The following is a 16,204-nucleotide window of genomic DNA, read 5'->3' as shown; positions in this document are numbered from 1 at the left end:
TAGTCCTTATTGCTTAAATGTCACTGCTATAGGATGATTGCCTGAGTAACGCTTAAGATTGTGTCTCTGGGATTATCATTAGCGTGTGCATAGTCTATTACTGTATTCACGCCTACAGTGACTCATGAACTTTTTTCCCTACATATGACTCGCCATCGTCCCTCCTGTCTAAAGTGCACAACAACACTTTGGATCTTCATTTGCATTTTGCTCTCCTATTCAATTAAGTCCCTTTCCCTACATGGCAGCACCATAGGGCCTTTTCTCACTACGAGAGATTTCCTAGAGATTTTGAGAAAATACCCTCGGCCAGACCTTTTCCTGTAATGTGAATTTGTCACATCTAGACTACTACCTCCGGAGGACGAGCACTACACTCGCCTGACAGTTGCCTCCCTCCAAGCAGGGCAGTGTAAACAGAATTGTCTCGTTGAGCCCAACACTCATAGCCGAGTGACGTTTTTGAAACCGCTGAAACGTATAGGCATTTTCCTTATATTATACATTTTTTTTTTTTTCAGGAAAATACGGTTATTCTGAAATTGTCGCCGTAGGTTTAAAGCAGGGATGTGTAACTGCCGGGCCCGCTTTTGTAGGCCCACTGAGATATAACAACTGTTAAATCCCTGTGGATTGATGAGTAATTGAAAAATGTTACGGTTGAGGGATGAGGCAAATAAGTCTGGTTGCACAACCGATTGGCAAATGTAATGCAAATTGAGAAATCATGTGACTAAACTAAATAAAAATAAGAAACTATACTATGAAACAAAGAGAAATTATATAAAGAATGATAGTAAAAAGCTTTGGAGCACCTTAAATGAAATCTTGGGCAAAAGGCAAACTCGGCTCCTTCGTTCATTGAATCATGTCTCATTCATCACAAAACCCAATGATATTGCCAACTACTTCAATATTGTTTTAGGGCTGTCCCCATTTCGTCGACTGGTTTGATTGTTTGGTCTATTGGCTGTTGGTCGACCGAGACTTCTTTAGTCGAGCAGTAGCAATAATTGTGTATATATATACATAACATACAGTGGGCTCAAATTACTGGCACCCCTGACTGGCAATGCACAAACAATGCTTAAAAAAATATAAACAATATAATTATAGAGAAACTCAAAATACTAACATGTGAGAAATACTGTACTTTATTAATGTTTCAATGGAACCAACCAAAATCATACAATTATTTAATACAAAATACATTTCACTAAAATCAAGGTTTCATAATTATTGTCTCTCCTCATTTAGTACTTAGTGCAACCACCTCTGGCAAGGATAACAGCATGGAGTTTTTTCCTGTGATGTTTGACAAGGTTAAGGAACACATTTGGAGGGATTTTTGGATCATTCCTTTATGCAGATCCTTTCCTTTCCTTTCAAATAATTGCCCTGCCAGTGCTCAGTGGTCTATTCAATCATTTGTGGATCTTCTTGTAGCCAATACCAGATTTATAAAGGTCAACGACCATCTCTCTCTTTTGAACTGTCAGTTCTTTTGTTTTCTTCATGGTGTTGGATGACAAAGGGATATTGCATGCGTGTTACCAATTTTTTTTTTTTTATATCCTAGTAAAACAGGAAGTGATGTAATGGCTCAATATAGTTGCTTAAGACTTAGATAAACTTAAATAAGTGGAATTTAATTCCTGGCTTAATTATGGTAGATGTTATTTATAGTACTCTTTGTGGGTGCCATTAATTGTGAAGCTCTGATTTGGGGGACATACATTTTTAATTAAATTAAAACACTAATTAAAAGTGTTAAACAAATCAAATTATATTTGAGATTCTTAAAAGTAGCCACCCTTTGTCTTGACAGCTTTGCACACTCTTGGCATTCTTTCAACCAGCTTCATGAGGAATGCTTTTCCAACAGTCTTGAAGGAGTTCCCACATATGCTGAGCACTTGTTGGCTGCTTTTCCTTCACTCTGTGGTCCAATTCATCCCAAACCATCTCAATTGGGATGAGGTCGGGTGATTGTGGAGGCCAGGTCATCTGATGCAGCACTCCATCACTCTCCTTCTTGGTCAAATAGCCCTTACACAGCCTGGAAGTGTGTTTTGGGTCATTGTCCTGTTGAAAAACAAATGATAGTCCCACTAAGCGCAAACTAGATGGGATGTCGTATCGCTGCGGTAGCCTGCAGCGGTAAGTGTGCCTTGAATTCTGAATAAATCACTGACAGTGTCACCAGCAAAGCACCATTACAACTCTATGTTTCACGGTGGGAAGTACACATGCAGAGATCATCGGTTCACCTACTCTGCATCTCAGAAAGACATGGCAGATCTCAAATTTGGACTCATCAGACCAAAGGACAGATTTCCACCAGTCTAATGTCAATTGCTCGTGTTTCTTGGCCCAAGCAGGTCTCTTCTTATTTGTGTCCTTTTATTGGTGTTTTTTTGTTGTTGTTGCAGCAATTCAACTCTGAAGGCCTGATTCACACAGTCTCTTCTGAACAGTTGATGTTGAGATGTGTCTTGAACTCTGAAGCATTTATTTGGGCTTTAACTTTAATGAACTTATCCTCTGCAGCAGAGGTAACTGGGTCTTCCTTTCCTGTGGCGTTGCTCATGAGAGCCAGTTGCATCATAGCGCTTGATGGTTTTTGCAACAGCACTTGAAGAAACTTTCAAAGTTCTTGAAATTTTCCAATTTGACTGATCTTCATGTCTTAAAGTAATGATGGACTGTCGTTTCTCTTTGCTTATTTGAGCTGTTCTTGCCAAAATATGGACTTGGTCTTTTACCAAATAGGTCTATCTTCTGTATACCACCCCTTCCTTGTCACAACACAACTGATTTGCTGAAACACATTAAGAAAGAAAGAAATTCCACAAATGAACTTTTAACAAGGCACACCTGTTAATTGAAATGCATTCCAGGTGACTACCTCATGAAGCTGGTTGACATATTAACCGTTTTTTTAGTTACTACGTGATTCCATATGTGTTATTTCATAGTTTTGATGTCTTTACTATTATTCTACAATGTAGAAAATAGTAAAAATAAAGAAACCCTTGAACGAGTAGGTGTCAACTTTTGACTGGTGCGTGTGTGTGTGCATACAGTTGAAGTTTACATACACTTAGGTTAGTCATTAAAACTTGTTTTTCAACCACTCCACAAATTTCTTGTTAACAAACTAGTTTTGGCAAGTTGGTTAGGACATCTACTTTGTGCATGACACAAGTCATTTTTCCAACAATTGTTTACAGACAGATTATTCCACTTATAATTCACTGTATCACAATTCCAGTGGGTCAGAAGTTTATATACACTAAGTTGACTGTGCCTTTAAACAGCTTGGAAAATTCCAGAAAATTATGTCATGGCTTTAGAAGCTTCTGATAGGCTAATTGAAATCATTTGAGTCAATTGGAGGTGGCCATCACAAAGCTCTGACCTCAACCCTTTAGAAATTTGTGGGCAAAACTGAAAAAGCGTGTGCGAGCAAGGAGGCATACACACCTGACTCAGTTACACCAGCTCTGTCGGGAGGAATGGGCCAAAATTCACCTAACGTATTGTGGGAAGCTTGTGGAAGGCTACCTGAAATGTTTGACCCAAGTTAAACAATTTAAATGCAATGCTATCAAATACTAATTGAGTGTATGTAAACTTCTGACCCACTGGGAATGTGATGAAATAAATAAAAGCTGAAAATCATTCTCTCTACTATTATTCTGACATTTCACGTTCTTAAAATAGTGGTGATCCTAAATGACATAAGACAGGGAATTTTTACTAGGATTAAATGTCAGGATTTGTGAAACTGAATTTAAATGTATTTGGTTAAGGTGTATGTAAACTTCCGACTTCAACTGTATGTCTGTCTGTATTCTTAAAGATTTACAGGGGGCAGTTTGGAAAAAACGAATCCCGTCCGAATCATCCTCTGGAATAACGGACTTTCTGAAGTAATAATTACATAAACAACGTTCTCTAGTAATACTAGTTCCATGCAAATAGTTCTTTGGTCACATGCATACATGTGCCACGTAAAGAGAGCAAGGGTTGAGGGAGTAGGGAATGTTTTTCCTAAACAAATTAGGAATTTTGGAAACAGAAGTTTTCAGTCAAATGGCTGTAATTATGTTGCATATGTAGCAACACGGACAGCGTGGTAAACACTTAAATGTTGTGTGGTGGTTGCTGCAGCAGGAAGGAGAGGGCGACAACGGGCGCTAGTCAGTCGCACTTAAAAAACATTTTTTTTAGCACTACAGCAAATATGACTCCGGCCCGGCACAGTCAAATCAATTGCTGGTCGGACTCCATCTAGTCATTTGTGTGCCTTCATTATTTAACCATAATGTGCTTAAAGCATCAGATAAGCTCAATGAATATAGCTGATTTGATTAAAACACATACTTGGCGTTTTGCATTTAGGCCAAAGAGTTTAATCATCAGACCAGAGAATATTGTTTCTCATGGTATGAGAGGAGCCTTTTGGCAAACTCTAAGTGTTCTATCCTGTGCCTTTTACTAAGGAGTGGCTTCCGTCTGGCCGCTCTACCATAAAGGCCTGATTGGTGGAGTGCTGCAGAGATGGTTGTCCTTCTGGAATGTTCTCCCATCTCCAAAGAGGAACTCTGGAGCTCTGTCAGTGACCATCGGGTCCTTGGTCACCTCCCTGACCAAGCCCCTTCTCCCCTGCTCAGTTTGGCCGGGCGGCCAGCTCTAGGAAGAGTCTTGGTGTTTCCAAACTTTGTCCATTTAARAATGATTGAGGCCACTGTCTTGGGGACCTTCAGTGCTGCAGATGTTTTTTTTTGGTACAATCCTGTCTCGAAGCTSTACGGACAATTCCTTCAACCTCATGGCTTGGTTCTTGTTCTGACATGCACTGTTAACTGTGGGACCTTATATAGAAAGGTGGGGAGAAGTCTGTCCATAATAAWGCGCTGCTCTGCCTTACCAACACTATCAACAAGGCAGATCCTACAGGCCCTAGTTTTGTCACACCTGGATTACTGTCCAGTTGTGTAGTCAGGTGCAGCAAAGAGGGACTTAGGATAATTGCAATTGGCTCAGAACAGGGCAGCACGGCTGGCCCTTAAATGTACACGGAGAGCTAACATGAATGATATGCATGTCAATCTCTTATGGCTCAAAGTAGAGGAGAGATTGACTTCAGTACTACTTGTTTTTTAAGAGGTATTGACGTGATGAATGCTGAGCTGTCTATTTAAACTACAAGCACATAGTTTGGATACCCATGCATACCCCACAAGACATGGTAGGTCTCTTCACAATCCCCAAGTCGGGAGCAGACTATGGGAGGTGCACAGTACTACATAGAGCCATGGCTACATGGAACTCTATTCCACGTCAGGTAAYGGATAAAARTACACCTTATGGAACAGTGGGGACTGTGAAAACACGCATACACATAATAACACACGCACTCTACACAGTTACACATGGATTTTGTATTGTAGAGTAGAGGCCTGAGGGTACACACACTTGTGCAAAGTGTTTGCATATATTTGTATACAACTGCCTTAATGTTGGAACACAGGAGGAGTAGCTGCTGCCTTGGCAGTAGCTAATAGGGATCCTTAATAAATACAAAATAGACCGAAATACATGTTTTATTATAATAAAAATTCAACGGGGACTTGCTCATGTGACTCAGGAGAGGCAATGTACTGCTTGTTGTTTCAGCACAGCTGGGTGGGGGATGGGCGCAAGAGGAGCAGGTGGCCAGAGAGAGAAAATAGCCAAACCAACTCCCGCAAGTTTGACAAACTTGTTACTGTGATAGTTTATCTATCATCTCATCCAGTAGTGTCTGTCTTGAATCAAATTGATGCAAAGAAGCTAGTTAGCCAGATAGCTAGCAAGGTTGCATCACAACCTGGTATGACAACTGCTCGGCATTTGACTGTAACGCGCTACATTGTAGAGGTTGGCCGATTTTTTTAATTAGGGCCGTTTTCATAATCGGCATTTTCGGACACCGATTATGGCCGATTACATTGCACTCCATGAGGAGACTGCGTGGCAGGCTGACCACCTGTTAAGCGAGTGCAGCAAGGAGCCAAGGTAAGTTGCTAGCTAGCATTAAACTTATCTTATAAAAAAACAATGAATCTAACATAATCACTAGTTAACTACACATGGTTGATGATATTACTAGTTTATCTAGCTTGTCCTGCGTTGCATATAATCGATGCGGTGCCTGTTAATTTATCATTGAATCACAGCCTACTTCGCCAAACAGGTGATGATTTAACAAGCGCATTTGTGAAAAAAGCTCTGTCGTTGCACCAATATGTACCTAACCATAAACATCAATGCCTTTCTTAAAATCAATACACAGAAGTATATATTTGTATACCTGCATATTTAGTTAATATTGCCTGCTAACATGAATTTCTTTTWACTTGGGAAATTGTGTCACTTCTCTTGCATTCTGTGCAAGCAGAGTCTGGCTATATGCAGCAGTTTGGGCCGCCTGGCTCGTTGCGAACTGTGTGAAGACCATTTCTTCCTAACAAAGACCGTAATTAATTTGCCAGAATTTTACATAATTATGACATAACATTGAAGGTTGTGCAATRTAWCAGCAATATTTAGACTKAKGGATGCCACCCATCAAATAACATATGGAACGGTTGCGTATTTCACTGAAAGAATATACTTATTTTCCCCCCCGAAATGATAGTTTYCCAATTTGACCATATTAATGACCAAAGGCTCGTATTTCTGTGTGTTGTTATATTATAATTAAGTCTATGATTTGATAGAGCAGTCTGACTGAGYGGTGGTAGGCAGCAGCAGGCTCGTAAACATTCATTCAAACAGCACTTTCCTGCATTTGCCAGCAGCTCTTCGCTGTGCTTCAAGCATTGCGCTGTTCATGACTTCAAGCCTATCAACTCCCGAGATTAGGCTGGCAATAATATAGTGCCTATAAGAACATCCAATAGTCAAAGGTATATGAAATACAAATGGTATATAGAGTCCTATAATAACTACAACCTAAAACTTCTTAACTGGGAATATTGAAGACTCATGTTAAAACGAACCACCAGCTTTCATATGTTCTCATGTTCTGAGCAAGGAACTTAAACGTTAGCTTTWTTACATGGCACATATTGCACTTTTACTTTCTTCTCCAACACTTTTGTTTTTGCGTTGCAAAATCATAATCGGTCGACCTCTACTACAGAGGGTAGTGCGTATGGCCCAGTACATCACTGTTATTGTTGTTCATATTAAACACCCTACCTGTTGGCCAGAAACAAATAACTTTCTTCTGAAACTCGTCAGTCTATTCTTGTTCTGAGAAATGTGAGAAATTGCCAAGAAACTGAAGATCTCGTACAACTCTGTGTACTACTCCCTTCACAGAACAGCGTAAAATGGGTATAACCAAAATAGAAAGGAGTGGGAGGCCCCGGTGCACAACTAAGCAAGAGGAAAAGTACATAAGTGTCTAGTTTGAGAAAGACGCCTCACAAGTCCTCAACTGGCAGCTTCATTAAATTGTCSCCGCAAAACACCAGTCTCCACTTCAACATTGAAGAGGCGATTCCGGGATGCTGGTCTTCTTTGATATTTCTCGTGTGGAATAGCCTTGATTTCTCAGAACAGGAATAGACTGACRAGTTTCAGAAGAAAGTGCTTTGTTTCTGGCCTTTTTGAGCCTGTATAATCGAACCCACAAATGCTGATTCTCCAGATACTCAACTAGTCTAGAGAAGGCCAGTTTTATTGCTTCTTTAAGCAGAACAACAGTTTTCAGCTGTGCTAACATAATTGCRAAAGGGTTTTCTAATAGCCTTTTTAAAATGATACATTTGGATTAGCTAACACAACGTGTCATTGGAACACAGGAGTGATGGTTGCTGATAATGGGCTTCTGTATGCCTATGCAGAGATTCCATAAMAAATGTGCCGTTTCCAGCTACAATAGTCATTTACAAGATTAACAATGTCTGCACTGTATTTCTGATCAATTTTATGTTATTTTAATGGACAAAAAATTTGCTTTTCTCTAAAAACAAGGACATTTCTAAGTGACCCAACTTTTGAACGGTTGTGTGTATGTATGTGTGTATATATGTATGTGTATATGGTAAAGTCATACAAATTCAAGAGGGTCATTTTTTATTTTTATCTCATTACAAGAATTAGGGCAGTATGTTAGAAATGTCAAAAATGAGATTTTGGTTGACTTAATAGGTACACTTAACCTAATTTAAATATTTGGCTCTACCGTAGGCTAGCTAACCACTCGGCACTCCACTGGTTTTGTTCAGAGCATCACAATGATCACTTGAATAGGTGTCAGGAACTGGATGACCCAGACCCACATCATCCACAGTCCTGTGTAACTCCGTCAGTAGAGCATGGCGTTTGCAATGCAAAGGGATGTGGGTTTGATTCCCGCTGGGGCCACCCACATGATAAAATGCATGCACGCCTTACTGTAACCATCTCTCTCTATAAATTGGCAATTGTTTTCGAACCACAGCTGAGGTTTTAATCACACAGTGGAGTTTATTTAATCATCTTGTGATGAGCCGCAGGCGTGTTTAAATATAGAGGAGCGAGCTAATGCAACTGTCAAATGAGTGAGTTCTCACCGAGGGAAAGTGTTTAGAGAGATGGAGGAACAACTCAGTTTAGGCTGCTTTGCTTGCAGGGTCTCAGAGATTCTAGGCATTTTGTAGAACACATTCTCTGTACATTTTTCTATTGATTTTTGTTGGAAGTTCTAGTTCGGTTAGATTCAATTAGCCCATTTCGAATGTGATTTAAATTGACTTGATTATGTTAGTGTTGATGTCTAGGCTACCAGCCACCAGTGTTGTTGTGGATAGAGCATTAATTTGGAGAGACGCAATGTTCTGTCTTGTATTGTACTCACACCCTCTAATTATTATGTTCTAGTACTTAGGACACACACTGGTGTGCTATGTGCTGTTGTGCACATGCCTGAGTTTCTCACACTTTTGGTGGGAACAGTGTCTGTAATATGTTTGTGCATGTCTGTGTTGGTGGGCCCAATCCTATTTTTTTAAGCCTGTGTGAGAGCCATACCTAGCCTTATAAGGCCTGTCCCTGGATGCCATAGTACAGTACTACCCTGAGCCTCTCTCTCTCTCTCCATTCACACTCACAGCAGCCATCGCTTAACATTCCTGTCTGCCAAACACTTCCTGCTTTCACTGCCCGGGGTTGCCACGGGGATGGACACCCTYACACTCTGCCGTTGCGCAATGACCATTCCTGTTGCTTGGGCGATGCCTCCAAAATTCCGAGCCATGGTTTGGAATGCCGCACACACACGCACACTCCTGAGTGGGGGAGATGGGGAGGTGTGTTTGTGTGTGGAGGCACGTTCCTTGAGTCCATTGATTTCATTGGACTTCTAGCAGTTAACATTTTAAGAAGTTTGTCGTCATTATGAATAAGCCTAGAATTAGTGCAGCTGTAGAATGTAGCGAAAGCCAAGTTTAAGCTATATGTGTAGAGGAGTGGTCACCAACCGGTCGATCTTCAAGGCATTCCTAGTCGATCACCTAACATTTCTGTCGAAAAGCCAACTATTAAGGCTTGCGCTCTTCTTTTTTTGTGTGTGTTGCGCTGTTGGCAGTAGGTGCACTTGATTCAGAAGCCCAGTGTATGAGGTAGGCAAAATGTTCCCATTTTGAACCATTTCATTTGTCTGAAAAGACAAACTCCCCCTTCCCGGCAGACCAGGAGATCTGTGGCTAAATCGAGTGTGCCTACTGCGCTGGCCGATCGGATAGCTCAAATCACCGTGCCCACAGCTTCCAGGACCCCAGCCACAGCAAAGTTTGATGCTAGCCGACATGAGATTTTATGACTTTTGAGCTGCTGTTTTTATGAATGAGTTCGTCTACTACTACAAAATATTTCACTTTTTCTGGTCAAAGGAACAACATAAATCCGTGCCTGAGGCAGATGTTTCTCCATCAGGTGGAAGACTGGGAAAAATAGTTTGGAACGGTCATCCAACTCAGAAGTTCAAGTCGGGAACTCTGGCATCTTTTCTAGAGCTCTGACTTTCCAACCTGAAGATCACTGATGTCATGATTTGACCTCTTAGCCCCCAGAGTTCCCAGTTGTCTTGATAGCACAATTCCATCAGATGCAGGTACCATCAGTCCAGTAAAATAAAACAGCAAATTATTTACATTTATGCTCAGCTGTGCCTCGCAAATGCTGCACCAACTGATCTATTTTGTTATGAAAGCTCGAGATTTTAAATATAATATGGTCTGAGAAGAACAATATTGCCAAGCATATAGCCAAATATGCTGTGAAAATGTATTGTATTAGGCCTACTGCACAAGCCTCATTCATACAGAACAGTTTTTATTAGGTTAATGTTCAATTGTTTGAAGTCATGTGTTTTAGAATCTGAGCAGTAGATCTCTGTTTGCTTTTTGACTGCAAAGTGATTTTGACTCAAAAGGGTTGGTGACCACTGATGTAGAGTCAGTCGATCAATTGTAAAACTGTTTTGTAAAAATGCAGGTTTCCGTCCTCCTGGACAGCATCCCACAGAGAGACATTTGATCCACTGCAGAGCAGATACTCTCACTACGCTGCGGACACAGTCCAGCGCTTTAGACAGCACAAAGCTGACACTCAAATTTCTGTCTGCTAACTGCTCTTGTTGAACTTGAATGCGGAATGTTTTTACCCTTGAATGAGAGTGATGATGCAGCAAAGGTTTATCAATTGCCTTTTCAGTACTAGGAAGTGAAGTGACCACAATATAGGCCTATATTTACATCAAAGATGGTAACCCAAAACAATAACTAATTTTTGTTTTGTGGTGTTGCTCTGTACTAGTATGATTAAAGCAGCTTTCTTTCCCCTGCCTTTTTAAATGGCCTGGCATGCATGCATTATCCCTTGCAGCAGTGTTTGTCCCTTTTGCTCTGTGTGTGGCTGCTTGCATGTCTCTGACTCAGTCGGTAGTGATGCAGACAGTAATTGTTGGGTATATAGCAAAGGACTGGGCCAGCCTGTGACTGCAGGCTAGTATGGTGAGCGAAACGGGCACACCACAGAGGGAGAGCTACAGTACAGTGTGTAGATTGTGTGTGTGWGAGAGACTGGCGACTTAGACTAGCGAAAGAGGGTGTGTGCGCGTTCGTGCCCTACATGGTGTTTCAATAAGCTGTGGGCAGAATGCAGGCACCCCGACGCTGTGCACTGAACTACTGGCTTAAAGAGCGACTGCCCCTAAAAAGTATAACGGCCTATGTGGCATCTGAGTCAGAAACATGTATTCTAGTGCCAAAATTGACTAMAAAGTGTAAATAGAATAATTTTGTTCATAAAGTCAGTCTCGTCCTAAACTGAGATTTGCGAGATGATACGACTTTTTTTGTTGTCATGGAATGAAGGGTACTGTAACAGTTTTCCTTGGGTTTATTTCAATCCTGCACACATTGACACAGCTGGCAGCACCCAAGAAATCATCAATTCAGAGCACAGCTGCAGGAGACCCGAATCTTAATGCCCATGGTCAATTTGGTTTGACAGTCCATATCCTTTTGGCGCTAGTTAGGGACCATCAGTAAATTACACATACATGTACACGGGACAATATTTTAAAAGGTCAATAGTGCCAAATTTCCATGAATTAACTTCAAAACAACTATACATTTTAGAACTTCAAAACAACTATACATTCATGTACAAATATTGAAAGCATTTAATGATACAACTACAAGATGTGCACCATGAAAATATTGTCCCATTTACATTGTGTAATTTATTGACGGTCCGTAGGGTTGCACATTTTGGGGAATATTCAGATGTGGAAACTTTACATGGGAATTAATAGTAATACCATTTTAAATGTAGACTTTCGTCAGAAGTTGCTTGTTGTGAGCGCTGAGGGAACTTTATGCACTTGGCCAGATGATTCTGCATCTTTGTTGCATTCTTCACATATGATTTGGCACAGTATTTGCAAATGTACACAGCTTTTCCTTCTACATTAGCTGCAGTGAAATGTCTCCACACATCAGATAGTGCCCGTGGCACTGTAAAGCTTAGGGAAAAAATTAGTAAAAAATAAATAAATACAAATCCATGTACAGATAAATAGTTAAGCARTTAGATTAAACAACTCCTTTGTAAGATAAATGTTATAAAATGAAACATGTATGGAAACAGGTGATTTAACACTCCTCAGTTAGCAGGCTCAAGCGAGCTAAAACCYACGTTATCAAAAACGAACTAGCAGAAATTGTTAACAAGTTAGAAATGATTTAAACACACTTTGCTGTAGGCTACTATTTACTAGTTAACAAAAAATCATGTATGTCATATTTAAAATATATTCACCCCACCCAGCATTGTAATCAAAACTTACCGGAAAGCATGAGGTCCTTGGCTCAGACAGTGTAGTAGTGTGGGCTCAATAGCATTTCATTAGTGTGTAAGATCTTGATAATTAGCTGTACATGTGATGGAAGAATGCAATGTGCATGCAGAGGGTTGCAAATCCATTGAATTGAGAATAGTTTAACCAAAATATGTTAATTGCCTTGTGTATCCCACAAAAAAAGGTTATGTTATAAGCTAACTTTTCCCGGGCTTAACTTCCCATGGAAARTTTCCGACCCTTTAACCGTAACTTGCCCCAGAGATAGGCTATCCAATGTCAAAYCAACTTTGCCACGGTCGAACCCCAATTGGCTGAAGCTAATTGGCGAAAGACGTTTGCTATGCGACTTCAAGACACAGGACTTGGTTAGACGGTTTCAAGTTATCCAGGATGGTTTGTAACTGTGTACTGTTTTGGCARAGATAATGTATAAACTCTTGCCACGTTCGAAACCCACATTACCCCCGCCCCCATGACAACGCTCGTTTGGCTTCGGTCATGGCTGCTTCATTTCTTAATGACCAAGCCGAAAAACGAGGCCAAATCAGTAAGATCAGCCCCTCCTGTAACTAACCTATTATTGTACAACACTTAAGATTAGCCTACTATGAGAACATTTACTCATGAAAATTCACTTTCAAATGTAGCCGAGATTTCCTTCCCATCGCGTTGAATGGCATGGATAATTCAAACCCAGTCATTTTAAAAACAAGGACGCKTGTTTTGAAAGGGGATGTTTCTCTGTGACGTAGACTGAGGCGTAAATACACCAACACTTTTGGCCTGCCTCGTTTGTGTTTGCTTCCTTCATGCAGTAGCTGTAGTCATCAGTGGCAGGCCGGCTACTATGTAGCAGATGAATGTGGAGTCTCCTGGGGGTTTGACATGGTGGTGCTTGGGGTGATTTTAAAGTTCCCGCTCCAGCGCCAGTGTATAGAGCTGTCTCAATGAGCTTAGCCACCCCAATGTGTCGTTCACCCTTTCTTCTGCTGTTATATTCACCTTAATGCTTCATTCCCCCTGAAGTCTACACACCCATTCCCCTTGAAGTCTACGCATCGTTTATTTTACGACGTGATATATATATATATATATTTTTTTTTGACCAATGTGTCAGTTGTGATGCCTGTGATGGAGTTTCATTTGTAACATCTCTAACCTTTTTTGTCTGTTGGTTTGTTTGTGTTTCAGGGAGATCCAGCTGCTACGGAGACTCCAGCACAAAAATGTGATCCATTTGGTGGATGTGTTGTACAATGAAGAGAAGCAGAAAATATATCCTTTCTTGTGTGTGTGTGTGTGTGTGTGTGTGTGTGTGTGTGTGTGTGTGTGTGCGTGCGCCAGGGTTTCTGTTAGGAAAATGTGACACCGGCCAACGTGACCTGGGAGATTTAAATTTGACCATAGGCATTGGATTGTATCCCATTTAGGGCGTCCACCCACTGTGCTCAGAATGACAGAAATCACATTTAGATTATTGTAATGCATCTTAACAGAACATATAACTCCTGTAATGAAGCAACCAATAATACAAAATGTTCAAACATTTGCCAAAAAGCAATTATGCTAGCAGTTCATATGTGACGTATATAAAAAAATCTCATTCTATTTGGGCAGGGCACATAGCAATAGGCCTAGCTGATTAGCTGTCTGTGAAAAGTGACTAAAATATTTGTGAAGATTTGTCTTGAGTTTAATTTAAAATGTTCACACCCCTTGAGTTTTCCACATTTTGTTGTGTTACGGCCTGARTATTAAATTGAGATTATTATTTTTTTGACACTGACCCTCACACAATAACCCGTAATGTCAAAGTGGAATTATCTTCTTTCTTTTTTTTACATCTTAAAAATAAAAAGCTGAAATGTCTTGAGTTAGTAAGTAYTAAGCAACTTTGTTATGGCAAGYCTAAATAAGTTCAGGAGTAAAAATCTGCTTAACAAGTCACARGTAACAAGTCACATAAGTTGMAAGGACATTTAACATGATTTTTGAATGACTACCTCTGTACCCCACGCATACAATTATCTGTAAGGTCCCTCYATTTGAATAGTGAATTTCAAACACATATTCAACCACAAAGAACTGGAAGGTTTTCCAATGCCTCGCAAAGAAGAGCACCTACTGGCAGATCGTTTTCATTTTTCAAAGACAGCCATGGAATATTCCTTTGAGCWTGGTGAYGTTATTAATKACCTTATGGATGGTGTATCATACACCCAGTCACTACAAAAACAGGTGTCCTTCCTAACTCAGTTGCTGGAAAGGAAGGAAACCGCTCAGGAATTTCACCATGACACCAATGGTGACTTTAAAACAGTTAGTTTAATGGCTGTTATAGGGGAGAWCTGAGGATGGATCAACAACATTGTAGTTACTCCACAATACTAACCTAATTGACAGAGTGAAAAGGAGGAAGCCTGTATAGAATACAAATATTCCAAATCATGCATCCTGTTTGCAACAAGGCACTAAAGTAATACTGTAAAAATTGTGGCAAAGCAATGAGTGTTTTGTCCTGAATACAAAGTGATATSTTTGGGGCCAATCCAGCACATTACCGAGTACCACTCTCCATATTTTCAAGCATAGKKGTGGCTGCGTTACGTGTATTCTTGTAATCGTTAAGGACTGAGGAGTCTTTCTGCATWAAAAAAAACGGAATAGAGCTAAGCACAGGCAAAATCCTAGAGRAAAACCTGGTTCAGTCTGCTTTCCACCAGACACTGGGAGATCAATTCACCTTTCAGCAGGACGATAATGTAAAAACAAAGCCAAATCTACAATTTGAGTTGCTTACCAAGAAGACAGTCAATGTTCCTGAGTTGCTGAGTTAGTGTTGACTTAAATATACTTGAAAACCTATGGCAAGACCTGAAAATGGTCTAGCAATGATCAACAACCACCTTGACAGAGCTTGTAGAATTTTTAACAGAATAATGGGCAAATGTTGCACAATCCAGGTGTGGAAAGTTCTTAGACTTACCTAGAAAGACTCACAGCTGTAATCGTTCTGCCCCTGAACAAGGCAGTTAACCCACTGTTCCTAGGCCGTCATTGAAAATAGGAATTTGTTCTTAACTGACTTGCTGACTGACTAACTGACTCCAACAGTGCAGTAATATCTATCAATTTCACAACAATACACACATCTAAAGGAATGGAATAATATTTTAACGAGAAATGTCAGAGCGGCATAAACTAAAATACTGTAGAATAGAATACRGTATATACATATGAGATGTAATGMAAAATAYGTAAACATTATTAAAGTGGCTAGTGTTCTGTTATTAAAGTGGCCAGTGATTTCAAGTCTATGTAAACTCTTAACTGTTTTAAAAGAGCACCTATTGGCAGATAAATAGCCTCTAAGGTGCTACTGATGACTGTTTAACAGTCTGATGGCCTAGAGATAGAAGCTGTTTTTCAGTCTCTCGGTTCCCGATTTGATGCACCCGTACTGACCTCGCCTTCTGGATGATAGCGGGGTGAACAGGCAGTGGCTCGGGTGGTTATTGTCCTTGAACTTTTTGGCCTTCCTGTGACATCGGGTGCTGTAGGTGTCCTGGAGGGCAGGCCGTTTGACCCCGGTGATGCATTTGGCAGACCGCACCACCCTCTAGAGAGCCCTGCGGTTGTGGGTGGTGCAGTTGCCGTACCAGGCAGTGATACAGCCCGACAGGATGCTCTCAATTGTGCATCTGTAAAAGTTTGTGAGGGTCTTGGGGGCCAATCCGAATATATTCAGCCTCCTGATGTTGAAGAGGCGCTGTTGCCCCTTCACCACACTGTCTG

General features: G+C 40.6%; 1 protein-coding gene across 2 annotated transcripts in view; it reads left to right on the top strand.

Moving 5' to 3' along the window:
- The window catches only part of LOC111979148 (serine/threonine-protein kinase STK11), a 44,788-nt gene that overhangs the window by 774 nt on the left and 27,810 nt on the right, over window positions 1-16,204 (top strand). For both annotated transcript variants that reach the window (XM_024009477.3, XM_024009478.3), the window contains exon 2: window positions 13,601-13,684. In XM_024009477.3, coding sequence (XP_023865245.1) covers window positions 13,601-13,684 — 84 coding nt within the window. The remainder of the gene's footprint in view (window positions 1-13,600; window positions 13,685-16,204) is intronic.

Source organism: Salvelinus sp. IW2-2015, linkage group LG19, assembly GCF_002910315.2.
Source record: "Salvelinus sp. IW2-2015 linkage group LG19, ASM291031v2, whole genome shotgun sequence".
Classification (NCBI taxonomy): domain Eukaryota; kingdom Metazoa; phylum Chordata; class Actinopteri; order Salmoniformes; family Salmonidae; genus Salvelinus; species Salvelinus sp. IW2-2015.
This window is presented reverse-complemented; position numbering and strand designations above follow the sequence as displayed.